The sequence below is a fragment of the Brachionichthys hirsutus genome, unplaced genomic scaffold (assembly GCF_040956055.1).
Source record: "Brachionichthys hirsutus isolate HB-005 unplaced genomic scaffold, CSIRO-AGI_Bhir_v1 contig_556, whole genome shotgun sequence".
Classification (NCBI taxonomy): domain Eukaryota; kingdom Metazoa; phylum Chordata; class Actinopteri; order Lophiiformes; family Brachionichthyidae; genus Brachionichthys; species Brachionichthys hirsutus.
In genome coordinates, this window is record NW_027180584.1 from 43,189 (window position 1) to 70,996 (window position 27,808).

General features: G+C 46.2%; 1 protein-coding gene across 1 annotated transcript in view; it reads right to left on the bottom strand.

Annotated features, from left to right (window-relative positions):
* Positions 1-3,146, bottom strand: part of LOC137916049 (plectin-like) — a 31,641-nt gene extending 28,495 nt beyond the window's left edge. Inside the window, exons 1-2 of the mRNA XM_068759169.1 lie at positions 3,032-3,146; positions 1,449-1,510 (exon numbers count right to left, since the gene is read on the bottom strand). Coding sequence (XP_068615270.1) covers positions 1,449-1,510; positions 3,032-3,146 — 177 coding nt within the window. The remainder of the gene's footprint in view (positions 1-1,448; positions 1,511-3,031) is intronic.
* Between the last annotated feature and the right edge of the window lie 24,662 nt (positions 3,147-27,808).

Consider the following 27,808-nt stretch of genomic DNA (forward strand, 5'->3'; position numbering starts at 1 on the left):
ATTTAATTGTGTTTTGGCAGTGAGGACGTACAGCACGAACTACAACGTATTTAATACATCCGGAGACAGATGAATGAACGCGTTACTCTGAGCCGCAGATGCCACGTTTGAGCAGTACGGCAACAAACAATGGCGGGTTCTCCGCCTCATAGTTGAATCCCACGACTCCGCGGCGAGCCCGGGTTTACGCGCCCCTGAGGGCAGCTAAATCCCAACCCGCTGACGCCCTTTGGACCCAAACCCGGTTTCATTCATGGACAATAAACAATGGGTGACAATAAAAGTCTGAGTCATTGAGTACCACAGGGGCAAGACGGACGTTTCCTCCCGCTCTAGGGTGTTGGAGCTCTCTGGAGAAAATAAGGATTCATTAACCTGAGCAAAGCCGTTCATCCAGAACGTTTCAGGGAGGGGCGCGCTGGGTTTTAGTGCAGCCAGGGACGCGGCTCAGTCTGGGAAGGCACTCGGGTAAAAACAGCTTTGTGGTTTAGATTTTATGTCGTTTGACTTCGTTGTGATTTACCTGATTCCTGATTTACACAAATGAAACTGGATGTTAAGACGTATGTAAGATATGTAAATTCAAATAGCTTAAAAATGCTGTTATATTTTTATTCCATCTTCACAAGTGTAAGGACTTTTATCTTTATGTAAGAACACGGAAACGGAATCTTAATGGATTTTGATGCCCATCATTCGACATTTCATGAAGTTGCTTAGTTGTCAAACCAACTTTACAAAGCACAAGAGTTATTAGCAGCAGAAAACAGGCGTTGAAGAAGCTGTAACCAGTAAATTCTTTTACTCTGACACAGGTGCTATCTTAGACTGTCGTTCAGGTGACTTAACCCTTTCATGCTGGACCTACATGAAGAAGCACGGGCCAGCGCAGACAGCTGTGACGCCTGCAGACACATTTAGGTCTGGTCCTCACGTTCAGCGCCAAGGTAAGTCTTAGAACTCCCTGTTTGTCTGCACAGCCCAGAGATGCTGTCCCGGCGTTCTGGAGCCCAGATGGGGAAACCTGGCCGGGGCCGACCAATGAAGCTGCAGCTAAAGCGGTACCATGTGTTTGTGATGGGAATGAATTCAACACAATGAAACATGTGTGGATTTCACAATGTTCCAATCTATTCCAGAGCATTTTACTTTTATTGTTGGACAGTGTAGGGAATGAAAATACTTCTTGCTTTATAGCGGTTTAGCCTTCATATGGTTCTGCTTACAGGTAACCTATTCCGGCAGTGAGACCAGGTTTGTTATCCATAATAGTGGAGTTTTTTTCTCTGACTAATTTCAGGCTGAACTATAACTGCTAACTTAAACAGAACAACCTTAATGTCATTTAAGGACGACTGAACCCACAGAAGAGCGTTTTAATTCTTAAATTCTCTGAGTTTTGATCCGTGGACGGGATTCCTTTCAGAAGCCGTGCTGTGGGACCTTACCTTCACAAGGTGCTTGTTGACCCACTTGGTGAAGGTCTTTTTCTGAACTCGGTCTCGCTCATCTGTGGAGGAAAAGAAACGTTACTCAGCTGCGTTACCTCAATTACATTTTTTCGAGCATTAGCTTGTTACATTTTGATCGGCAACTCTTCGCATTAATGCAGCTGATTTTCTGAGAGCCCCTTCAGGCTAACATCACTTGTACGAATCTTTGTGCGCAAACTGCTAAAAATACTGAACGCTGGACAAGAACAGATTCTTTAAGAAGGCTTAAGGTGACACAAAGTCGCTGTACATCCTCTTAAGATGGTTTAGAATTAGTCCAAAGACTGAAAGACATTGTGCTTGTCAGGTGAAAGACAATCCTCAGATTTACCCTTCGACAGGAACGGGCCCCGTCTTGCCGGGATGCCGTGCTTTTGGTTTCACTGTCTCGTTGTGCCTACTCTATATGTTGTGCTATGTTTTTATCAACCATGCAGAAAGCCTGCGGAGATAAAAAACCAAAGGAATGCTTTTAACTCCTGCCCTCTTGTGGCACAGAGAATGCGTCGCTATGCCGATGACTCACACACATTCTTGTGACTTTCAGCTTTCATCATCTGCCATTTGATAATGAACACAATGGCTTTGCATCTAGGCTGAAGAAGCCCGACTAGAGCAGAAGAACTGTTCTGTAGAAAATTAAATAAGTGATAATAATCTGTTGACATGTCAACCCGGCTGCACAGGCCACTCCTCTTTCATGTCAGCAGGTTAAAAAGTGAGGAATGAAGTTTGGAACGGAGACGGAAAGCAACACTAGACATTCCACAACCCGAACAGGAGACAGAAGGTGAATCTCTTTTACAGGTAACGACTTTGCTTGGCTGAATTTTGCTGCCCGGAGCAGCAAACTGAGATGTGGACATTTATTTTCATCTTCAGTCAAAAATACTTTGGTGTGAGGCGGGAGATATCAGGTCTCCTGAAAGAGCATCGCTGTCTGTTTGTTGCTGCGCGGCTGCATGATACCAGGCAGCAAATCAGTCCATCACCATTCCTGAACGATGCGGCTGTAATGTAGAGCGTCGCAAAGACATGTTTCACTTTGTTTTCAACCCTGAAGAAAAGTCCTTCCTGCTTCCAGCAGCTGACATCTGCATTTAAATAGACTGGTGATTTTTTTTTTAAGAGTTTGTTTTTAGCTTGTTTGGCCAAAGTTCAAACCGGACAATAAAAATAAAGGCAAGACCTGGACAAAAATCGTTGCTTCTTATTCTAAATGAGAGTCAGCATGTTTGACCTATAAAGAGAAGAAAAGCCATGAAAGATGAAGGGGTGTGGCACGCATGATAAAAGATAGGAACAAGTCTGCCCTGCATGAAAACAGACATTATGTTCATGAAACTAAACTAGCGGTTCATTTTAATGTAAAGGAAAACAACAATTTTGAAACGAGAACAATGAGGAGAGGAAAAAAACCCGCAACTTTTAAGTGGCCTAGAAATTATAATTCTAAATCAAGGAAATGACCTGCAGAGAAAACACAATCCCACTAATGCCGTCCTTCCGAAACAAAGACAAAATGATGCTGAATCTACCTTTCCTGCAATCCATGGCCCGGAGCAGACCCTGGTAGGAGGAGTCCTCCATGAAGACCCTGTCGCTACCCACGCTGCCAGAGGAGTGTGTCCTGAACCTCTGCTCCAGCTCCATGCTGCAGTTATCTCAACCATCCAAAGTAAACAGAAACCTCTGCAGGTTGAGATGCGTCGTCTCCATCTCAGCGTTCCTCACTGTGGGGTCCTGCCTTCATTTAGAGGGGGAGTATTCCAGCCACAGTTCCTGAACTCGGGTCTACTTCTCTTTCCTTGCCTGTTTCCCCCCATTTCCTGTCATTTGACATTCGAAGCTCAATTTTTTTTTTCCACCAGCTCTTGCAAAATGCCTGCCTCCGGGCTACAATGTCAGAAGCTGTCAATCAACCAATGAGTTTGTCTTTGCAGAGAGGGGAAACATTCTCTCCTTGCCCCGCAATGCTGTGTGCATTACCCCTACCCCCCCGCCCCCCCCCACCTCACAGAAGACCCTCACTCCCCCCAATTGAAATGCACATCTAGAAAACAGATTTTACATGCATTGAAGCATTAGATCCTAATGTGATGTGTAAACTATGTGTCTTTCGGATTCATTCTGATTGTAATGCTTTTGCATGTCTGCTGCTACTGATGTACTATTTACAGTCTTAAATAGTTCCTGCAACAACAGCCAACATTGTTTTATTCAAGCCATAAATCTAAGACAGGATCTAGATTTATGGCTTGAAAAATACGCTGGATAACATCTGAGAGGTGGAACGGTTGGGGTTGGTCATGTGGGATGAAGATGCCATTAAAGGAGACACATTATTAAAAACAGACTTTTTCCATGTTTCCATGCTATTATTATGGTGGTTTTGGTTTTCCCTCATTTAGTCATTTTCTTCCGCTTTTCCGCTCTGCGGGTCACGGGAGTTGCTGGAGCCTATCCCAGCTTGCTATGGGTGAGAGGCGGGGTAAACCCCCAAAATACCCTCAAGTTCTCTTTTGTCCCACTCTCCATTAGGGCCTTGAATGCCACAGAAAGGAGGTGACCCTGCCTGTGTTTATGTATGGAAGTAACCTGTTTGCATGTTTGCACTGTTTTCATCATGTATACTATGCACCTTTACAACGATGCTGCTCTTAACTCTTGTCTTACATGTCCCTTAAATGTTGTAGAAAGTGTGTGGAACTGCTGTAAACCAAATTGCCCTCTGAGGGACAAATCAATAAAAGTGAAGTGAAGTGAAAGTGAAGTGAATACACATCACCAGCGCATCACGGGGTCACACAGACACAGACAGCGACCCACACATTCATACACGATGGACAATTAGGAGTAACCAATTCACCTGAACTGCATGTTTTTGGAGGTGGGAGGAAACCGGAGAACTCGGAGAAAAGCCACGCAGACACGGGGAGAACGTACAAACTCCACACACAGGTTGCGCAGGTCGATCTACCGGAGCCAGCTGACCCCAGCTGATCTCACACTCTGCTCTGGAAAACGATCGCCGCGCGGGGCAACGCGACACAAAGCAGCCGCCATCGCTGAGCGTGGATCGGCTGAACAATGACCGTCTGTGTGCACGAGTGGGCGACGAAATCTGGCTGATGAAATAAAAGGCCTCAAAGATCCGTCTGTCCAGCCGCACACGTGGTCTCCCAGTAGCACCAACAGTCAGGTAAGCTGTCGCCTCCGCGAACACACACCTTTCCAAAACGCCTGCAACACCGTCCAGCCTTTTTAGAATCCCCTTTTCTGTCCAGACACTGACACGAGGCTGAATGTGAGGGATGCTGGATGCCTGCGTGCAGAGGAGGCCTGTTGGGGCCTGAGGAATGGAAGCAGCTGATAATCCCTCGTTGCCATGACTTTAACTTTACTCTTGCAGGCAGAGAAAATGCACAGCTGCAGAGTTACCATTAGGATTAGGGAATAAGGGCTTCTTTATTGGAGGAGCGATTCACTGTTCGGAGCCGTATTTTGTCGGGCGTGTCTGTGGAGCATAAATCATTTACGCTCTCCACGATAATGTTATTATGTCACCGCTTGATTTTTAATTATACATGTGTACGCTATTTTTGTTTCTGCTTTTGATTGCTAGATTTGGAAAACATTTAAATATACATATACTGTATATTTAGAATACTAAATGAGACTGTTTTTTTTAGAAAACTACAGTTGTCAATGCGGTTTTATTTTGTGCGAATAAACATCTGGCTGAATATTTCTTAGTCTCTGCGCGTGTTCTAGTTAAGACGGATGCACGACAATAAGACGACTTTTGATTCATCAACTTGAAGCTATTGACTTAAATATAACTAAAACAATCATAACAAAGGCGCTATTTACAGCACAGGCCCTTTTATTTGACTGTCATCCAGGGCCTGTTGGCGTGTTCATTTCTCCACTCTGAACATCTCCTCGTTGTTTTGCCACACGGCCTACCAGGTCCATGCACTCCCGGTGGGGCCGTGCCCACCCTCCTTACAGAAAGGGGGCACTGTTTCTCTGTGATCACCCAACACTGTCTCATCTCTGGAAGCGGCAGGATGAGGCGTCGTTAAGCAGCAGCACCTGACTCATCTCGCCATGGTGGCCCGATGGTGTTTGTGATGGAGGAATGGCAGTGTGGAGGAAACGCTGGGTTCCTGTGGTGCAGATCCACCTGCAGCTGACCAAGATGGGGGGGTGACAGGGGGCCGTCATCACGGGCCTACCTGAGAGGAACTTACTCCTCCTCAAAGCAGACCGGCGCCGAAAGCTGGAGAAGCTCAGACACCAAACTCCGTGAACCCTCGAAGGAGCAACGGCAGATTCGCATTTCCTGGAGAGTGTTGCCCTTCGCTGAAGACTTTTCATCCGTCGCCAGCTGTTCGTGTTTCATGTTACAGATAAGAACATGTGAGGAGTCGATCGTTGCTGGATTTGTGGGCCGAGGCCGATGAGGAGAGGATTTACTATTTACCTCCCTCTTCTGCTGGAAATGCTGCACTACATCTAGAGATGATGATCTGCTGCAGCCTAAAGTCTAAGCAGCTGCCAAAGGCCTCTGCAAAAAGAAAGAGAGCTCAGATCAGTGGCAACTAATCAACTAATTGATGAGCCTGTTCTCCTCGACATGGCAGCAGCTCAGTTTGTGCCAAGTTCTACACAGCAGCACAATGATTTGCTAAAACCTTTGCTGGAAGCTCACTATTTGGGAGGAGGCATGGAAACGGTTAACCGTCCAACCCCCCCCCCCCCCTCCACCTCCCCCTCCCTCACCCGCACCTCCTCCTTTCACGAGTACGGAGAGATGGAGACGGCGGCGCAGCGCGGAGACCTACCTGCGCAGCACATCTGACTGTACAGATGAGACCCCACTTCGCCACAGCGCATTTCGTGGATGTAATTTGTCCGTCGATACGTCATCATCGGCTGCAGCGCGCCCGCGGACAGTGTGTCCTCCACTCCAGCCATCCCGACGCGCTCCTGCTGCGCGCAGCGCGTCGGGCTTTCTCGCGTAAAAAAAAACAAAAAAAAAAACGCCCCCGACTCGAGTTTTTCTCTTGCGCGGTGCCAACCCTGGAAAACTTTTCTCTCTCGTCCACTCGAGCCACAGAGAAGAGGAAAACACAGAAGGACGTGTCACGTTGCAGAGTCTCTGTGTCAAAGCCCAGCCCCTCCCCTGTTTTATGTTTGGAGAGGGATGAGCTGGAGAGCTTTTGCGCCGTGCGTAAAACGATGTGCCATTAAACTGGGTGGGACGTCCCACACACACAGGGCCCGGGAAACAGACTGCAGAGGACTCCACGCGGTCTTATTTTAGCACGTGATGTCTGCCCTTTCCCCACGATTGCATAACCCAAGCAGAAGCAGATTCGGTGCATATAAATATATATTAATTTACATTGTACAAATATTTAACAGCTTTTGAGCTAAAGTACGGAAGCCTTCACCTGAGGCAAATCCTGCTCACAGAATGAGCCTAAACTCACATTGCAGCCATGGAAACAGCCCCCCCCCCCTTCAGTACTTGGTTAATGTGTGTTGAAGGTTTTGTGATCAAAAGAAGATGAAATCATTTCAATAGTTGAGTCTGTTCCCAAAACTTAAATTAGTGGACGGTCAATCAATATGTTCAGAAGCATGACAGTCGATGCCAGCCGATTGTATCTGATGTTATGGCTATAGGGCATGTAGGGACATGGCGGCCATGCATTGTTGCAGCCTTTCATCGACAGCGTGCGCTTTCACTGTTCACTTCTGCCTCTCTAAAGCTGTCACCACAGCGAAAGGAGGCAGGGCAGTGAGTCACAGCTGCAAACCAAGGGCCATGCACTTAAACCCGATCCGGCAGCATTTGGCGTGCGGGTTGAGGCACCAGTCTATTGAACGCATGTGAAGATTTGGGTGTGGCCGATTGAATGACTTAGATGGGATAACGCTGAAAAATGAAAGCAGCATTCAGAGACCCCAGAATAAAAATCATTACCTGAAAGAGAAAAAAAAGCAAAGAGTGAAAGACGACGGCACCGGAGAAGAGTTGAGACGGCGCTCCAAAACGTCTCCGGCAGAACTCGTGATTCACAGATTCCTTCAAGGTCCAGAGGACAAAACCAGACACCCCTTCCTCGCCCCCCCAGTTTGTTGTGGCTGTATCCAGGACACGCTGTCCCCAGCGCTGAGTTTACGACCACCAGCCAGCCGCCGTGTGTCTTTTTTTAAAACCCGAGTGGAAACCCTTTAGCCCACTTTAACCTTCCCACTGTGTCAAAGGCACCTTGTTGCCCCGCTAAGAACTAGTCACAGTGGGCGAACAGGTTTGTGCTTTCATCCGGCATGTGACACTGCACATGTTTGACTTGCAAATAATGACCTCGCTTCCAAAGACCCCTATCAACACGCCCCTCCTCTGTTAATAATGCATCATTACAGCAGAAACAGAGCCGGGGGTGGGGTAACTTGACCGCTGTTGATGTACAAGGCGCAGACGTGTCGGCACTGCAGCAGGTTGAGAGCTGACAGCAGATCCCTTCGTATGCAAATCGTCTCGATGTTGACTGATAGCAGGCGGCGTAGTTTTTCAATTCAATGTTTGCCAGTAATTTACCAGTCAAACCGCTCATCCTGGGAACCCTGTCCCTCCACCGGTGTATCTAATCCGCTGTATAATAAATCTAAGTGTAAAAAAAGTCTTCATTCCTTTCATTTGTATAGTAAGGCTTTTTATCAGTTTTGTACGGTGGCCCTGAAGTGCAAACCACTACAACAAATAGAAGCGCTACAACAAATAAAAAAAAACCTACAACATTAAGGTAAGCAATACAACATTAACCTTACGGATGAGGTCGGTACCAATGCGCAACATGAAACATCACTAATTGGACGACGGCGCCGTTCAGCTTTTGACCAGGAAGTCATTCTGCCTTTAGCGCGTTTTTCATTGTTCGTGTCTTTAAGAGGAGGAAAGCACGGTATTGTCTAAACTGCGGAAAAGAGCTGGTTAAGCAGTCACCAAACTGCATATTTTGGGGGGAAGAATACCCTACCTTAATCTTGTAACACTTACCTTAATATTGTAGCGCTCACCTAAATGTTGTATTGCTTAGCTTAACGTTGTAGCACTTACCTTAATATTGTAGCTTTTACCTTAATGTTGTAGCGCTTACCTTAATGTTGTATTGCTCACCTTAACATTGTAGCACTTACCTTAATATTGTAGTGCTTACCTTAATGTTGTATTGCTCACCTTAATGTTGTATTTCTTGCCACAATATTGTAGTGCTTCTATTTTGTTGCAGTGGTTTGCACTTCAGGGCCACCATAGTTTTGTACTTGAGAGAACGTTTTGATGTCTATTGGTTCTGGTGACCCATATCTGAAGTGAACATTACTTATCCTGTTATTACAGATGCAGACAGTCACCGGTGACAATGCAAACCATTCTTATCTACTCAAGGTGTGTCCTGCTTCGCCTCCTTTGAAGGGGTTTTATTATCCGACCTTGACCTCTGGGAGAAATTAAGGAAAAATACCCGGCTTCACTTTAGCAAAACATTCACGTATCTGGTGGTGGCGTGCATCCTACTGCAAGGAAAGTACAGTTAAGATTAGTTTAGAGTGCAGGATCCATGCACGTAGAATCGGGGCCATGTTGTATTTTTTTTGGCTGTTTCATTGTCGAGGCTGAATTTGCTGATTTCTTTGTCTGGTGCCCAAACTTGTTTCTCACAATACTTTAATGGGCAGAAAAATAAAAATAACAGTTGCGCTCAAACGTGACATGTGCTACACATCCTTTAATCTGCCTTGGGGTGTTTTAGACAGCCACCATTGTGACACGCTGTGTCAACAATTAAATGGGCCACAGGGAGGTGTGCCAGGTAACCTTCAGGCTGTTCAATGGTCCCAACAAAGAGTAATTGTTTTGTTTTTATTTTTTTACCCTGTCTGGAGTCTGCAGAAGATATGCTTATCATGCAAATCATTCAAAGGAGAAACCGGCTGATCAACCTTTTTAACAATACGGGACTAGCCGCAAAGTTAATGTACTCTGAGGAGTAAAGTTCCTCAACTCATATCCAGTCCCCTAAAACTAGATCCACATCCCCACAAAGACAAAACCTGAATAAAGGGATGTTGACACCATAAAAAAAATAAACAGAGCAAAGAGTAAAGCTGATGCCGAGTTCTGAACAAAACCAAAGACTGCGACTAGAACACTCCTCCTCCTACGTCAGCAGGTTACAGCCAGCATTTATAGGGTTAAATCTCCATACCACAGGAAACCCAGCCTTGCGAGCAAAGAAGTGGGAGTGAGGAAGAGAGAGAAACGTTCACACTCGAAAAGACTCTGGACAAGTAGAGCCGAGCAGACGCCAGCCACAGAGGCAAACTTTGGCCTGACTTCCTGTTGAGGCTGCCGGCACCTGAAGGAAGGCGTGTCGGGATGAGCCCGGCTTTCTTACCTTGCTTCTTGCGGATTCTCCACTGCCAGACAGCAAGTAGGGTGACAATGTGGCCCAGAACCACCAGGGTTGGGAACAAATGTCCTGGGGGGCTTGCCGGCATCGGGTCTGTCACAAAGGTGGGCAGTCCCAGACTCCGAGGAGAGGTGGAAAGGCTGGGGAGGGGGTGAAAGGTGAGGGGGTGTGAAGGGTGGGGAGGCAGGGGGGGGGGGGGGGGGGTTGTCTAGGGGTGTGATGCCATCCCGGACTTTAAAATCAAGCGCTGCAGCCAAGTTGTCCGTGAGCTTTCAGAGAGAAAGGACAGAGCGATCAGCCCTCCCTCTCCTCTCTTCCCTGTGACTCAGTCCTCTGGCTGAAATGGCTCCCTCCCTCGCTCCCTCCCTCCCTCCTCCTTCTCTCCGTGCTATACGCCGGCAATCCCTCTATTTCTCTTCTAACCCCTCATTTTTTTTATTATTATTTTAAGTTGCATCAATTAAAGAACAGCTTTAATTCTTACAACACAAATAAGTTTGGATCCCTGAAGGAGCTCAAGAGAAGTTTTGTCCTCCTGTTCTCTACAACAATTGCCTCTCTGCTTTCCACGCTCGCTGCAGTCTATCTGCAGGAGTTAATAATACATGAGGCAGCTTTATGTAACACACACACGCACACACACACACGCACACACACACACAGGTTGAGCCTTTAAAAAGAAACCAAACAGAGAGAGATCCTCCCTCCTCCGGGGTAAAGACTCTTTCACTCCATAGGCTATTCTTGAACCTCCTGCAGTCTCTGTAGCCCCCCCCCCCCCCCCCCCCCATTTTGGTTTACAACCCAAAACTAACCCCTTCCTCTTTTTCCAAATGTTTATATTATGGCCGTGCCTACCCATTTTATTTTTCCACTTACTATCAATTTATTCTCATTATGTTTCCAAGACACTAATGGCTTCCTTATGCCTGGAAAGCACAGCCAGTCCCTATAAGCTACCACCGAACGTTGAACAACCTCCAAAGCCTCCAAAACATGTTTAACTCTTAAAGAGAAGGCGCTTCTCATTGGTCCTCAGGACACATCCTGTTATCGAAGCCCTGAAGGAAGGGAGCATGTCTGCTTCAGTAGCCTTGCTGCCACTCAGACTTGTCAATCATTGCTAGTAAATTCCTGTTTACCTAATTTTCAGAGCGATAACCCGCACTTGTCGTCAACGTTACCTCATTGCATATAGAACAGGCATGGGCAAACTACGGCACGGGGGCCATATATGGCCCATTGGGCTTTTTAATCCGGCCTCCCAAACTTGTCCACATTATATCATTAAATACAATTTTATTATAATTAAGCCTCATTCATTTTACCTTTTACCTGTAAAAGGCCAAATCCTTTCATGTAATGTCTTTTACATGTCATTTGTGTTAGTTCAGAAAAACACTCCATCCGTCTCTTCCTGGCCCGGCCCCTCTGTCAAATTTTAGAACCCATTGTGGCCCGTGAGTCAAAAAGTTTGCCCTCCCCTGATATAGAACTATGCCAGACCTCTAGATGTTTGACACAACACGCATCGTTTTACTCATAACTGCACCTGCAAAAGTACACAACACATGTCCTTTCATCTCTGGGACAGCAAACGCCTCTCACTGCAGGCAAAACAGGATCTGTGCTGGTGTTTCTGTTGTCAGAAGGCTGGGCAGACTTCATAAGTTAGTGTGCACCAGAAACAGCGTCACTCTCAACCCAAAAAGCCACGTGGAGAACCGACACCGAGACAAGGTGACGCATTTGTGCCAATCATCATTGTACAAAGAAAATGAGACAGTAAACAGGGCTTCCGGATCAGAGGGACCAAACCTGCTCTAGCTTGCTTCTCCGGAACGGGACAAGATACAACTACAACTGTAACATATATGAAACTAGAATGAACTATGAGTGTGCACACCAAATTTGAAGTCTCTAGCTCCAAAATTGAGGTCAGGATGGACTCCTGAAAAATGCCGATTTTAGAACAAAAATTAGCTCTCAGATCCGGATTGTGATCCGGATCCGGCCGAAATTAATCATGGTCATAGACCTTTAAGGAGTACTTATGTGTGATTTTTTTTCAGATCCATACCGCCATGCGTTTTGAAGAAATTAAGAAAAATGTCAAAAAGTGCCCTATCTCGCAATGTTAAAGAATCCTTTAAAAAATTCTAGAATCTGGATCCAGATCCGGATCAACGCCATTCTCGGGGAGGAACGAGCCACGGACAGAAACTTGCTTGTGTAAAAAGCAAGTTTTACCCAAGTCGATTGGGTTACTAGTTTTTGAGTTATGCACGCGGACAGACAAACAAAAAAACAGACAAACAAACAGACAGACGGACCCAATTGCAATACCCCCGCCTCCCCTACGGCGAGGGTAACAAACACAGATGAACAATCTAGACCTCTAGTTAGCGTTGGCAGGGCAATCTCCAATGAGCTACAGAGGACCATTCAGCATAGTCTTCTGATTTATAGGCCTTTTTTTCAGACTGTATAAAACTACAGTATATAGAGTGAATCCATTTAAACAGTTCAGGTAAATACAGTCACAGCAAAGACAAAGGGCGACTGTGTGATTCTGGTTCATTCTGGGCGAAACAATCAGCCTCGAGTTGGAAAACGTCGACCAGATGCCCAGAAGCCGTAGAAACTGGCAGCTGAAATTGCCAAATTTCAGCAAAGCCTGAGTGCAGGGAGCAATACAGACGTCTGGGAGGAAATCATTCCACCACTCCTTCAAGGGAGGAGTCCAGCCCCCTCCCACTCGCCTCACATGGTATGTGTTTGTTCCCTGACTGCCGCAATGTAATGCAAGTTGCTATCACAGTTGATTTTCACACTGACTGTCCATCATCTTTTAATGTCAGTTAAAAATGTCTCCATGATGCCAGAATGCTTCCGACAGGTGGGAGTTATGAGAGGAATGCCGGAGATGCTTCTTTTTTTTTTTTTTTGCCTCAATACATAGCGATGCCAGGAGCGGCACCGTCCTCAAATCACATGCATGACAGAAGAACTTCAGCTCTATGCAGGATGTTTCCGTTATACCAGCCACAAATGCAGCGTTCTGAAGAATCAAAGTACAGAAGTCTTTAACGCGTGAGCCTACCGTCCGGCGGTCCGTAGCAGAAGCAGCAGCACAAGTCCATCCTTCCTCAGCAGCTTGACAACTTTTAGAGAGAATTCCGAACTGCCAGGGATTCAAAGCTGACCTCACGACATTTTGTTCCGATAAAAACCGGGGGGGGGGGCGTGCTGAAAAAAGCACAGGGAAAAAAAAAAAAGGGAGGAAAGCCGAGGCACTGCTGGGAAGTGAAAACTAGTCAGCGTTGCGAGTTGAAATAATTTGTGAGGCTTTCCTCCGTGGAAACATCATCTCATGGAGATTTCTGACGAGAACCACTGGAATCTGTGTGCAGGGCTGCAGAACCTCCCATGGACATGCTCACTTTTCTTTCTTTTTTTTTTTTTTTTTTACAGGATTTGAACAAAGAGCGGAAAGCATGACTTATTTTTTTAATTTTTTTTCACCAGCAAGTTGCTCTAACAAAAGCTTCTCTGTGGAAGCTATGAAACAGACGGAGACAGTATAATTATGTCCTCATGCCCACAGGAGAAGGATCACACCATCCAACTGGTGCAGCGCTGGCTTAAAGCATGAACAAGGAGCACCAGAATATTTATCACGTTTAGTGCTAGAAAGTAAGAGATGTTTATGTAACATGTTCCAGACAGTGCCTTTGTAGAAGCTTATCAGAGAACAGCCTACATTCCTGCTGCTTTAGTTGCGCTGAGCTGGACGTTAATTACTTTTGAAGCAAAAGATCAACTAAACAGAGCTGGAAAACGCAAGTGATTAAGGGATTCTAAAGTCAAGAATGTCCAAGTGGAATGATAACGTTAGGTCATTCAGTCAGAAACAAGGTCAGACGTTGTCTCTCTCCAGCTTCTTTTCACATCTCAGAAACCTTTCTGCACATTGTTGCACACGCACACAACTGTGCAACAGCAAAGTGCGCAAATTGCCCTGCATATGTTGGCAATATTTCCACTTTAGTTATATTTGATGTCTAGAAATATAGTCAAATGTGTTGCATGTGTAGACATACATAACAATCCTTTATCCAAACGACTTCACGATCTTCATTATCTCTTGAGCCCACCCAGACCTTGTAATCTGCTGTGAAGCATATATTTATTCACTCTTAAAAGTTTTGTGTGGGGTGGGTGGGGGGGGGGGGGCATGAAGTAGTCACCCAGGGCCCCTTCCGGAGCCCAGACCCCCTCTGGATTTAACCCTGTGGAACATGATCCCAGGCAGCATGGGTGGTGCACACGTCAAGGTCTTAAAATCGCTGCTGTTCCCTAAATAAACACTTTCTGCACAGCACAGAATAAAGTCGGACAACTTAGGAAGAGCTTTGAGAGCACTTCAGCACACGTCGCCCACTGACTGCAGACACACGGCTGCGTCCCGCTCTGCGATCTGATCCCTGCCTGGCATCACGAGACACACCCGTACCGGCTCCATCATCCCCCGATCGGCCGCACGGACTCAGGCTCAGCATTTCGTACTTCAATGCTGACACCTTTTGGTGGGAAGACAGAACTGTTCTAAAGATGCAGACTTCCTACCTTGGCCGCGTTGAATCAAAGCCTCCATGGAATCCCCAGAATCATTCGTTTTCATCGTAGCTGACATGGTTCCTTGAGGATTTCTCATGTACACTGGCTGGGCTAAAACACTGAAGGGCAGAAGAAAGGTGGCAACGGCCACATGTTTTCATTTGGACTGCTCCGGCTGCTGCGCCCTGCTTGTGGAGGCGCGGGCAGGAAAAGCTGAGTGCAGCTTCATGGGACTCGAATTTCCCAGTCTCTGCTTAGTCATGTATCAGCACTGACAATGGAAATCTCTAAGGTCGGCTGCGTATAAACGTAAAGTCTACCAGTAGAATTTATAGCATTTGAAAAATGTGTATTAACGTAAAGTCTACCAGTAGAATTTATAGCATTCGAAAAATATGTAATTGTTGTCAAGCCAACATGTTCCGTAAATGTCCGTTCGAGGCCATGACAGGATGGTCTGTTCTCATGTGCACCACGTGCAGAGATAATGTCCAATGCAGGAGCAGGACAGCGTTTACAGCTGATCACTTATAACTAGACCACAATCGTCTCGTCTACAAAAGCAGCTTTATCCGCCTCGCGGGTGACGGGTGTAGCTGGAGCCTATCCCAGCTGACGACGGGCGAGAGTGGGGGGGGGGGGGGGGGGGGTACTACACCCCAGATGTACCGCCAGCGCATCGCAGGCCCACACGACAGACATAAAAAACACACACGCTCAGACTCACACAATTTGGTGTCACCACTCAGCTGCATGTGTTTTTGGAGATGCCCAGAGAAAGTCCACGCAGACGCTTCCTTCGTTGGAAGTATAGTGACAGACATGTCTCCAAATAAAAAGGCCATGGCATACATCACCTTTAGGTTGTAAACACCTTTGATCTCAGCCTGTGGATATTTGTCCAGTTGGACAAATGTCAGCAGCTTTGTCCAGTTGGACAAATGTCTGATCAATACTTTACAATAACAATACTCAATTCCTAAAGCAATGCTTGGGTCACAAAGTTGATTATTACATCTTCACTCAATGCTTCAGTCTCACGTTGATAAAGAGCACAACCTTTTTTGGGGGGTGTAAAGAAAACCAACGACTATGAATCACAGTGTCACAAGGAACCGCTGCTCTTTTTGGCAAAGCCAGATCAAGTGTATCCAAAAATCTGACAGTAAAAAAAATACAAATAAATACAAAATACAACTTAATCTGAAGACACACAAACCACTGTCAAAAGTCATCACCCAACAAATAAAATAATCCATAGCAGCTCAGCTGGAAGCAGATCACAACTTTAAAACGCAAGGAAGAGATGGATAGTATTTAACGAGGCATTTGGATGAACAGCCCTGCTTTTGGGGAACCGCTGAACATCATTTATACAACATAAACTGTCATAGCTACTACAAAGTTTGGGAGTTCCGTCTGAGTCGTATTTCTTTTCAGTCCTATCCCGCACACCAAAAGAAGCAAAGTCAGCAAACCTATAATGTGGAAAAGCCATCAAGCCATTTCTTTCCATTCAGAACAGACAGTTCTCTGTTCCTCAGCCTCCTCTGGCAAAGATCGACTTCCACTTTAAATACGGTGGTACAAGCATGCCCCCCCCCCCCCCCACTCATCGTTTATCCCACATAAGTAGGCAGTCAGAATAACGCATACCACATAACCCTTCACAATCTAGCCTGATTCGTTTATGGTGCACAGAAACCACTTTGGCATCCGTGAGATGAAAAACAAAAACCCAATGCATGTTAAAAATATGGATGATCTACTGGGAGCTGTGTCTGATAACAGATGCCTCACAGTAGCAGCATCTACAAGAGGCAATGCTGTTATTAACATCCAAGGAGGTCTGTCTTAAACCCTGTTGGCCACATATGAGTCGTCTATAAAGGGTACAATGGGCAAAGTGAAACTGTGCAAATGGAGCTAAGCCCACCCTTCTGGGGGTATTGCAGTGCTAGAGCCAACCCTCTGAGCTCCAGATGGGGCTCCGGGACATACCAGGTAAACGCGGTGCTGCCAGTTCCACCCTGCATTGATTCACAGCAGCCTAAGAAGAATAAATCACAGATGAAAGATGAGGGTGCGTTGCAAAAGATTTATCGGCATGGCAGGAAAGAGCCGTTCACAGTGCAGGAATTCTGAATTCTGAATTGTTAAAGCCTCTGTTGAGTCGGTTTGCTGGAAGCATGCATGAAACTTTATCGCCATGTGCTCGCTATTACCTGTCGAGCGGCTCGACATCAAACAAAACAGCAGCAACAGGTCGGCTCCTAGAACCACGATGGAATGACGTTGAACAGTCCGTGCCCGTGTCCAACCTATTCCATCTCAAGTTCTCAACTACAAAGACTTTCTCACGGCATCCAGTGTGTGTGTGTGTGTGGGGGGGGGGGGGGGGGGGGGGTCTGTTACACAATACCATGTGCAGAAATAAGTGGTCATTAATACACTGCATTATGGGGACTCTAAAACCTGCTAGCTCTTGGTGAAAACTAAGAGTTAATAAAGTCCAGCATGTTCAGCCTTTGCCTGAAATAAACAAATTAGCTGACTGATGGTGCCTCTTGAATAAAAGCTCATTGCTTTGGTGGAAGTGGAAGTGGAAGGAGGTTAATCCACAGGGGCTCAGAGTAGCTGCTGTAAATGTAAACCCTTTCAACGGTCCTGGCAGAAAAACAGCTCTCTGTCTCGTCTCTCAAGTCTGAAACACAACTTTGTATTTTGTGATTTGGAATAGAGTATTCTACAACATACATGTACACACATCTGGTGAGATTGTTTAACTGTTCTGCAACCTAGTTTAATCCAGTTTAATCCGGATCTGCGGGTGTGAAACCGTCCCTGGACCGAGGGATCATTTAAATTAATTATATAATATGGACAAGTTTGGTGGGCCGGATTCAAAAGCTCAGCGGGCTGTATATGGCCCCCGGGCCATAGTTTGCCCACACCTGGTCTATGCATTATTCCACAAGGATTTAATTCAAAACAAAACATTAAAGGAAGTCCTGAATTCCCATTGGATGGGCCGATTCTCCCATCCTCCCACCGAGTTTCATGGAAACCTTTCAGTGGTTTCTGTTATGGCTGCTGATTAACAGCAGCCAGCCAACAGACACTGGTGAAAACAAAACCTCCTTTGTGAGCGTACAGATCGAGCTCTCAGCAACGCTCACAGCTTCACTCACATCCTCACGTATTACTAGAATAGTAAACCGATGTTCCGGTTATACAAGTAGACAAGTGATATGGGGTTGAGAGGTGTGAGTCACATTCTCCCCAACGTTTGTGACATGGGACACAAAGGCAGCACAACGCAACAACGATCTCTCTCTCTGTCTCCTTCCCAACCCAGCTGGTCCAGACAGATGGCCGTCCACTATGAGCCTTAGGTTCTGTCCAAGGTTTCTGCCTGTTAAAGGGAAGTTTTTCCTTGCCTCCATCGCCAAAGTGCTTGCTCTTGTGGGTCAAGTTGGGTTCTGTCTTTCCCTGCTACACTGTAAAGTGCCTTTCTGTTGTGATCCGGCGCTATAGAAATAAAATTGCATTGAATTGAATGTTTTAGTATGACAAAATACATCACAGATTTAATACCCAACAGGACGTTGGACAAAACAAAATAAACACAAACCAGTCAGACACCAGTTTCAACTGGTTTTGCACCAATCGCTCAGGCTATGCGTGTGAGAATAAAAGCAGCTGGAACAGGAATTTTTCCAGGAGCATATGAGTTTCCCAGAACCGCCAAGCCTTCATGGGAATGATGAAAGTGTATGAAGCACATGAAAAGGAAGAAATACTGCAGAGCCGAGTTTGTCTGAAGGCTCAGTGCGCTAGAGCGTCTGAATCAAACAGCAGCGGATGCACGGCGGCAATTTGAGACGTTCCAGTTTGCCAAATCTGATGGCAAGCGCATCATGTGATTAAGAGGAACTGCGCCATGGCAACAGAGGGAGGAGTGTGCGCAGCAGCGGTCTCCGCAATGAGTCATCAGAAATGCCTGCTAAGGTGTGGCCGACCGGAAATGTCTGTAACCATGGAAACGTGACACACCATAGAAATCTGAGTAAATATAGTACCAGGGCAGAGCAGCGGAGACGGCAGCGCATCGCTCCTGAATACACTCAAAACAGGCAGCCTTCCGTGGCTCATCACCACACGAACCTGATCCAGATGATAAAAGCATCATAAAATAGCATCGACTCGGGACAGAGAACGAATCTCTCACCGCCTGTCTAGACACCTAAAACATTTCAGCCTGGCCTGGCAACCCCACTTTAGGTTACTGGAGGAATACGCCACAAAAAAAAGGAATATCTCCACTGATTAGTACATTCTAATCAACCTAACTATATATTTAAACTGGCGGTCAGCAATTAGTGGACTTTCATAGGTCAACAAAATAAGCAATCTGAAGTTTCAGGCAGCAGAAAGCTGACGAGACCAAAAGCTCCCCTGACAACCGCCACAGGAGCTACACTTTAAGGCACTGTGGAACGGCGCCCATATAGGCGCAGCTCTCTTTGGACCCTGAACGACTCTGAGGCCACTTTGTCAGCATGATATGCGTGCGGTGCCTTTTCGAGGAGGAGTCGTATACATCTCCTTTTCCCTCCTCACAAACCCGGCCGTGACAGCATGAAAGGGGCTATTTTTAAATGAACCATTCCACAGACTTCGCCTCCCCTCTGCCCAGCTCCTCATTTATACCCCTGTATATACCCCACTACCAGATCACTCCCAGGCTTGGCACCAGCATGAGAGAAAATAAATAAATGCTTGATTCCAGCTACAATGTGCCTGGAGGAGGGCGGCAGAGCAGAGGTCTTATGATGAGAGAGTTGATTTCTTCCTCGCTGCTGCTTTAGGCAGTTTTTGCATGCGGTGAGGGTTGGCAGACAAACAGCCCCTTAGACGTCCATGTTGTGCCAGGCAAGTTCTGGAAATGGCACAAAGCCGACGGCTTTCTAACTTAGACTTGCCGACAATCACAACTGTCAGTGGCGAGGATAAAAACCATTTCAGGAGCAGAATGAATATAAAATGCCCTGCACGTGTATACAATATCATGCGTAAGTTAAAACTGATCAAATAAAGCTAAAAAAAATAATGCAATAAACAAACAAACAGAACAAAATGCAAGGATTGGACGATGACGTAGAATGCTGGTCCAAAGTTTTCATAAATGAAAATAATTTTACACAGATAAAAACCTCTATTCAATAAAAATCTAATTCCTCTGCTAAGGAAGAACAATCCTACACATCTGCTGGGCTAACCGGGCCTCTGCTCCACCCTCCACAAAGCCTGATGGAAAAAACGTCAGCAATTTTACAGTAGTTAGGGAGAAAGTTGTAAAACGCCTTCTCTCACCACGTTAAAGAGGGTGGAAAAGATTCTGACCCTTTGTCCAGAACTGTAAAAAAAAAAAGGATTTATAGGTCTCTGGTCCAGACGCCATCTTTCCACTGATTTGTTATCGCACAATCCTGCCAACAAAGCGTCCAACCAACAACATGGACCTCCTGACTGGTGATCATGTCACCGAGAGGGGAAGGTTTCCTGTAGAAATAAAGAAATGGAGGAAGAGACAGAGGAAGAGACATAACCTCAAGCTGCAAACCAAACCCAGTCATGACGGGCGCACACGCCACCGACAGCAGCGCCACCCGTCTGGCTGCTGTCATGTCAGATAAAACGGGCCGATCGTAGACGAGGCTGATGAGTAGCAAGCGGACGGCGAGTCGCGGCATGAGAACACGGAGGCACCGACTTTAGCACGATCGGAGGAAAGAACAGATGATGTGACTCTTTGTCACCCGACAGGCAGGCCCTGTCGCCGAGGGCAACAAGCACAGCTCTGAGCGTGGGCTATACTGTAGTCACTTACCTGAAAGAAAACAATGCACAGGAGAGAGAGAGAAAACAACACAATTAGAAAAGTGCAGTTTGTTCTAAACGGAATAAAAGCTCTTTAAACGCGACTGGCAGCAAACAAAGACAGTAAAACGCTGATATCATGGCTGGCTGTGCAAATAGCTCCATTACAGCACCTCCACCATGAGTGGAAATGTTTATTGACCTGCAGTGGCTTCATTAAGAGCGCCACCCGCTGGACACCTCTGGGAGAATTCAGTTGCGCTCGCATTTTAAAGCTTTTGCTATGAAATGGGTTGAAGTTCCGCAGCCCATTCTCCTCTCCCCAACAAAAGAAACCATAACAGATTTAATTATATACAGGATTAAGCAGATGATTGGAGAGGATGCGCCAAATTACGAGAGCAGTTGCCCCTCTGAATTACAGGAAACCCGAGGATAATGAGGTTGTGTAATCCAATCTGTCAGGAAGCCGTGCAGCTACTGTGCTTAAGCAGCGTGCGCGGCAGCGCTGACAGCAGCGCACTGTAAAACTATGAAAAGTAAACGGCTTCCCGTTGCACTAGAGTTAGCGAGGAGCGTTCCGTAAATCACAGTGTGAGAAAGAATGTGGGAGGACAGCAGCCATAGGCCACAAAGAGCTGAGCATTGTGGGTGGCACGGTGGCGCAGCGGTAAGCGCAGTCGCCTCACAATGGGACGATCACAGCTTTGAATCAGACTCACGCCCATTCTCTGAGGAGTTTGCATGTTGTCCCGTGTCCGGGTTCTCACCGGGTTCTCTCCGGGTTCTCTCCGGGTTCTCACCGGGTTCTCTCCGGGTTCTCTCCGGGTTCTCTCCGGGTTCTCCACCACCAAACTAAATTGTGTGTGAATGTCTGTCTTTGTGTGGCCCTTGCAATAAACTGGCGGCTTGTCCAGGGTGTATCCCGCCTCTCGCCCGTCGGCTGCTGGGATCGGCTCCAGCACGACCCCGCGACTCGGTAACGGACAAAGCGGTTTGGAAAATGAATGAAGGAATGCATCATGGGAAAGTGGAAAAAAGGTACTGAAATAAATCTTTAAACAACACAGGCTCGCGACGATCAGCGTCTTCATTTGGCCCATTTTAACATTTAACATCAGGCTTAAAAGGAATGATTGGCTATTTGAGGGAACTCTAGTACGTTTCCTACTTTAAGTGAAAATACACAACTTCCCCCTACCACTAGTATTTCCAGGTGTAAGTATTGTGTGACAATTTTATAAGACTGACAGTTAGTTTAAGATTATGCTCTAAGGCAAAACAAACCTTTTGTTTGCTTGAGACGATGGCGGAAGACCGAGAAAAGGCGTTTTGTACGGCGAGCTGAGGACGAGGGCAGACTTGGAAGATGTGTGTTCAAATATTGGTTCAAAATCTGGGCCAGATAAACTTTTGGACGCTTCTTGCCCGCATGGCTCTCCATGCAGTACACCACCTTTGCACAATATGTCCCCGTGAACCCGCCCTCGGCTGGACAGAAACAGGTGAGGAATGTCAAACATGCATGGCCATCGCTCAGATATAACAGCTCAAGTAGCTGCTTATGGATCCGAGAGCTACTGAGCACCGCAGCTACTTCAACATGGCAACGCGACATATGAGCTCTTCAGCTCTGAGCATGAAATACAGACAGGGAGCATGCATCAGCAACATCCAACGGACGCAGCCGGAGCTGCAGTCCTGCGCTGTGACTCTGCTAAGCTAAGCCCGAACAATGGCTGCAGCATTGTAGTTAGGGATAAACTCCTCCGGGTGAGAGCCATTCATTAGCTCAGCGCTGGCGCTCATGTGACCGTTGTTTTGAGCGAAGGCAGCCTCACAGGGTGGAAACACATGACTGAACATGCTGCATTTAGTAAGGTCAGTCCACAAGTGCACGTACTGAGTTATCAATTAATATAGGCAGCATTACTTTAGCGAGAACTTCTAATATAATGTGTATTAGATATTATGAACAATGACTGAGCTTATTTTTCCTGTAATTTTCCTCATGGATCATTTCATGAATGAAAAGCAAGCAGAAAGTTAATTGCATATTCTGACAGCACAGACACCTTATCATGCTGTCCTGATGTTAATCAGGGCGCTCTTTCTATTTTAGGACCTTCATCTCTTGATTGGAACTGGATGTTACAAATATTTGATACAAAAAAACATCATCATCTTCTCCCAGTTCAAGTACTTCCAGTATACCTCAGTACTACAAAAGTACGAGACAAAAGCATCTGCTGCCAAACTGGTCACCCTAAATCTGTAGAAGCACACATGCATATAATTCTTTATCCAGAAAGAACAGCCATCAATAATGATATAAAGGCGTGAACACCCCACAAAAAAGGCAAGCGCCGTCAATTGAAGTACTATATCTCATAATAGTACGATATGTGTGTTTAAAAAGACTGAACTTGTGACATCTTGACCAATTTTAGTCACCATTTATTTTTTTAATTGTACGCACAATTTCCGTCTTTCACGAGAAAATGTCTTTCCAGAATTCAAGAGTGAGCCGACCAAATGTTGGGAAGTTATTTAGCCTAGCTGCAACGCTAACCGGCTCGGAGGTCAAGTGCGCTGACCCCTGCCCTGGATGTCATCTCAACGGGGTCTCCCTGGTTTCCTCGCACCCGACACACAACCTTTGGAACGCATCGGCCACAACACTGGACTGTTTGTGAAAACATGCTCATAAGGGCACGACGAATAAAGGCGTTGCCAGAGCAACCAAGGCCAGGGGTCACGTAGAGGAGCTCGTCAGCAGCGGCCTTGAGCTGACCTTGGGAGCAGCGGCCTTGAAGGGACTGCGCTCGGTTGGAAGCAGCGTCTAACATTTTGGGTAACTCCACTGGGATTGCTCAGCTTTTGTCTCCGGAGCCATTGTCGGACTGACTTGGTGGGTAGGACTTCTTCACGTCCCGCTCCAGGACCGCCTAAACGCCACAAAGACGTTCCAACATGCTACCTTATTTCAATAGCCCAAAACCACTGCAGAAGAAACGCAAGTCACACAGAACAGCTTTTTAAAAGGCTGTTTAGGGGGCGGAGTCTGCCTTAAATTCCTTTTTTTTTTTTAAAGTTCTTTCACAAAACTCGAGAACTTTCCACAAACTTTTATTCTTGGCCTCAGAATTTGCAAGGAAAGAAGGTCATTAACTTGAAATGTTAAATGTAATTCTTTGAGCTCCATCAACTTGACATGACAACAAGGACAGGATGTAATGTTGTCGTTGTTGACAGCTGCTCATGAGCCGGCGATGAAGTGTTTGTTGTCCTACGGATATATTTACCACGAGCACATCTTCTGTTGTTGTCTCCTGCAAACATCCGCGTGCACACGCCCGCTGCTTTAGAGAACAGACGCATCCACACTGAGCTATCCATTTAGAACCTGAGCGCAGAATCAGACTCGGACAAAGAGCATTTCAATGTCAGTGTAGCGTTGATTGTTGCTGCAAACGCAATCACGCTCAGCACCAAATAATGAGTGACATTTGAAAACGAGCCCAAAAGAGGATAACCGATGGGGGCAAAGTGTGAGAGAGATGCTACACCCTGAGTGTTTTCACCAACGGGCCAATCGCTGATGGAGAGGCGGGGCATCAGCAGCTGTGACCGTGGTGATGCAGCAGCAGCAGCATCCGCTCTGCAGCAGCTCGTCTGTTCTGCATCTGGCACAGAACCGGTCAGTGTGCCGCAAGCAGCAGCCGCAGCAGCATCTCAACATGCACTCATAAAACACGCCACCTCAGCACAACACCCCCCCCCCCCCCCCCCCGATGGGCCGACCCCTGTCGCCATGCCTGGACAAGAGGAACAAAAGCGTTTCATTCCTTTTATCCAGACAGAAATGCAGCGAGCGTGGGGAGAGTGGAAGATTGCAAGCGCTTCATTTAAACCAGATCCAAAACGGAACTTGTTCTCCACCCGATGAGGAAGTCGACGCCTGGGGGAGCCGATGAGGAGGAATGGCAAGGATGACCTCAGTCTGAAGAAGCTGCAGATTAAAAAGGCGAGAGGAGTACCTTTGAGAGAGCTGATCTCATGCTGGATGGACCTTCCAGAATCCATGCTCGGTCTCCCCGCTCTGGTTCAACTGGTTCAACCTACAAACAGTGGAGTCGGAGCTCTGCAGCGTCGGCTCACCAGTGGAACGCCACGCCGGAGGATGCAAATCTCTCTCTGCTCACCCACAGGCTGTTTCTATCCCTCTCTCCCTCCCTCCCTCCCTCTCTCCGCTCTGCTGCTGCCCAAGGAGTTGGCAGCGTAGTGGTTTTGTTCACTCCCTCTTTCTTAGTCTTTCTCTCCTCAAACGGCTCACCCACGGTTCCTTTAAGCATGCAGGGAGGTGTCTCGACCAATAACAGTCACGCTCCGCCGTCACATCACAACAGTGCATGTCGCTGTCATGGATGAGTCGGGACAGAGGCAGCAAGAGGACAAAAGACAAAAGGAGTAAAAACACGCTTTTCTACATTAAAATCATTAATGTTATGAAAAGTGACATTTTATTTTGTTTATGGAATTATATCTGTAATATTAAAAATTATTAAATATAGTTTTGAAATGAAGTTTGTTTCTTATCCTTCAGGACAAATGTGATCGTGACTCAGCGTTTTGCTGCAGAGGTGAACCTAAACTTCAGAAGGGTTTGGGTTACAGTACAATTTTGTAGGTACCTCTAAATTGACAGTATTTTTTTTTTTACTAAATACGTTTGCAGTACAGTAGACTTACAAAAAAAAATCCCAAATAACACATTCATAATAAATCCACAGTAATTACATGACAGCCTCGTGCCAGGACTGTGATCGACCCCGGAGCCCGAACGTTTCACAAGAAACATGACAGCTGTGGGTACAATCCAATCATCTAATGATTACCAAGTCCTTAAGATAAATCAATTTACCTTAAAGCAATGGTTTTGTGAGGACGCCGCCTCTTTTGGCAGCTGGACTCGCTGCTACTGTCAATGAGCTTCAGATACCAGGGCGTGGCTGGGCGTTTGCTCTTGGAGGGACCCCCAATTCTAGTTTAATTCATTTTTTGCTGCACCAAAGTCCACATGCTACAGGGCCGAAAGACCCATGTTCTCACTCGTCTCATGCAAGACCCTAAATATGTTAAAATAAACCCATCTAGTGTGAGCCGTTTTGCTCTGCTGCATTGGGTATATTTTATTTTCCTCCGTTTGCTCGGTTGGTCGTCAGCAGAATTATTCAGAAACTGATGGAAGGAATTTGGACAAGGTTGATACAGATGACAGAAACGAGACCTGAGGGTTGAGTATTGGCCCAAATAAGTGTTCAATCTGATAGCACCATTCTGAGCTCAGGAACATAACCGCATATTGTATATTTTAGTTACTTTAATGCCTTTACTGTTATTTTATTAACAGCGAACCAGAAGAACCTGGAGATAATGGAACATCTGGGGTCAAGCTGGGGCCCAAGCAGCCCCGGAGGGCCAAAGGTTACGAGGTGTCATGCATCAGGGACCCAGACTCACACCGGTTCATGTTTCAGTCGATGCCATTTCCTGCTCTTGGGCTGTCTTCCTCCTAATTGACTGTTCCGTGGCCAGACAAATAGATAGCTGAAATATTTCACATTGCCTGCAAACCGGGCTCAGACACAAAAGCATGCCAATAGAATGAATTTAGAAATATGTAAAACAAAAAAAAGAAGCTGCCGTTGGGAGAAAAGGATGAAACGTCGCACATCCATTGGCCCAAATGATAGGAACAAGAAATACAACACCTGCATTGTGGTGCCTGAATAGCTAGCAGATCAATAGATAAAAAAAGAAACCGGTTTTCTTTTTAGCTTTACATGAGTCGCCTGCAGAAGGTTTATTTTCTCAGCCTCTGACTTTGCACTCTCTGACACTGATCCTCCACCTTGTTCTTGTAAAGGGTGAGGACCAATGCATGCGGACCGTCTGCGTAGCAAAGTGCATCACGAAGTCGACATATTATTATTATTGAGTATCTCACAATGTTGGTTGGTGGAGAAACTATTCGGGGGGGTGCACTGTACGAGCTCCTTTCCAATCAATATACAATTACTTGAAGCTTGTTGAGCAGATCACGAATCCAGTGTCAGCTCCGGCAGCAGTAAGAGAGAGATGACCGAGCAAAAGACTAATCCATCAAATTCAGACACTCTTTCAGGGATTTCCTCCATTACAGGAACCCAATCGTGGCTGGAAGAGTAGGAAAGCAACGTGTTGTCCAAACTGCGGAAAAGGGCTGGTTGAGCCATCACCAAACTGCTCAACCAGAGTCCTGAGCATCTCCAGCATCTCCAGTATCACCTCATATTTACGCCGGGGTCACCGGTAACGTTCATATTTTGAAAGAAAAAAACACGCTACAGGCAGAATAACTTCCGGGTCAAAAGTCGTTCAGGTAACGATGTTTCATGTTGCCCACTGGTACCGACCTCTTCCGTACGGTTAAAGTTGTATTGCTTACCTTAATGTTGTATTTCTTGCCTTAATGTTGTATTGCTCACCTTGATATTGTAGTGCTTACCTTAATGTTGTATTTCTTGCCTTAATGTTGTATTGCTCATCTTAATATTGTAGTGCTTACCTTAATGTTTAGCGCTTACCTTAATGTTGTATTTCTTGCCTTAATGTTGTAGTGCTCACTTTAATATTGTAGCGCTTACCTTAATGTTTGAGCGCTTACCTTAATGTTGTAGTTTTTTTTTATTTGTTGTAGTGCTTCTATTTTGTTGTAGTGGTTTGCACTTCAGGGCCACCCTAGTTATCTGTTGTTTAGATACACGTAGTTACATATTAATATAAGTGGGCAGGGGTCATGTTCGACAACCGAGGTTCCACTGTATTCAGGAGACGACTCGTCACACGACTAATTCAATAGTCCTCACGCCTCGTGTGAATGCGTGCGGGGAACATCAGCCAAAAACTAAGCAGCAGCGACACAGCAGCGGAGAGAAGAGATCCGAGTTTCCCACCCGGTGAAAGGTGGCCCTGGTGATGACAGGTAGCTGGCAGGCCACGCCTCAAAAGGCCTCTCAATTCAAACATAATACTCTGTCAAAATAAATTACAAAAAAAAAAACATCCGTCTTTTTACAAACAGAATAAGCAGAACAAAACCCTGCATGTTTGCCTGTTATCCCGGGCTGAGGCACAAACGCACGTCTCTGTTTATCTGCAAAGGGGACCAGAGAACGGTGTCATTTCACCATTCAGACAACTCTCATCCAGGTGGGAAGGAAACAAACGAGTCCTGCTAAGACCGCTACGGTTGGTGCAGCACCGCCTGCACCGCCCAGA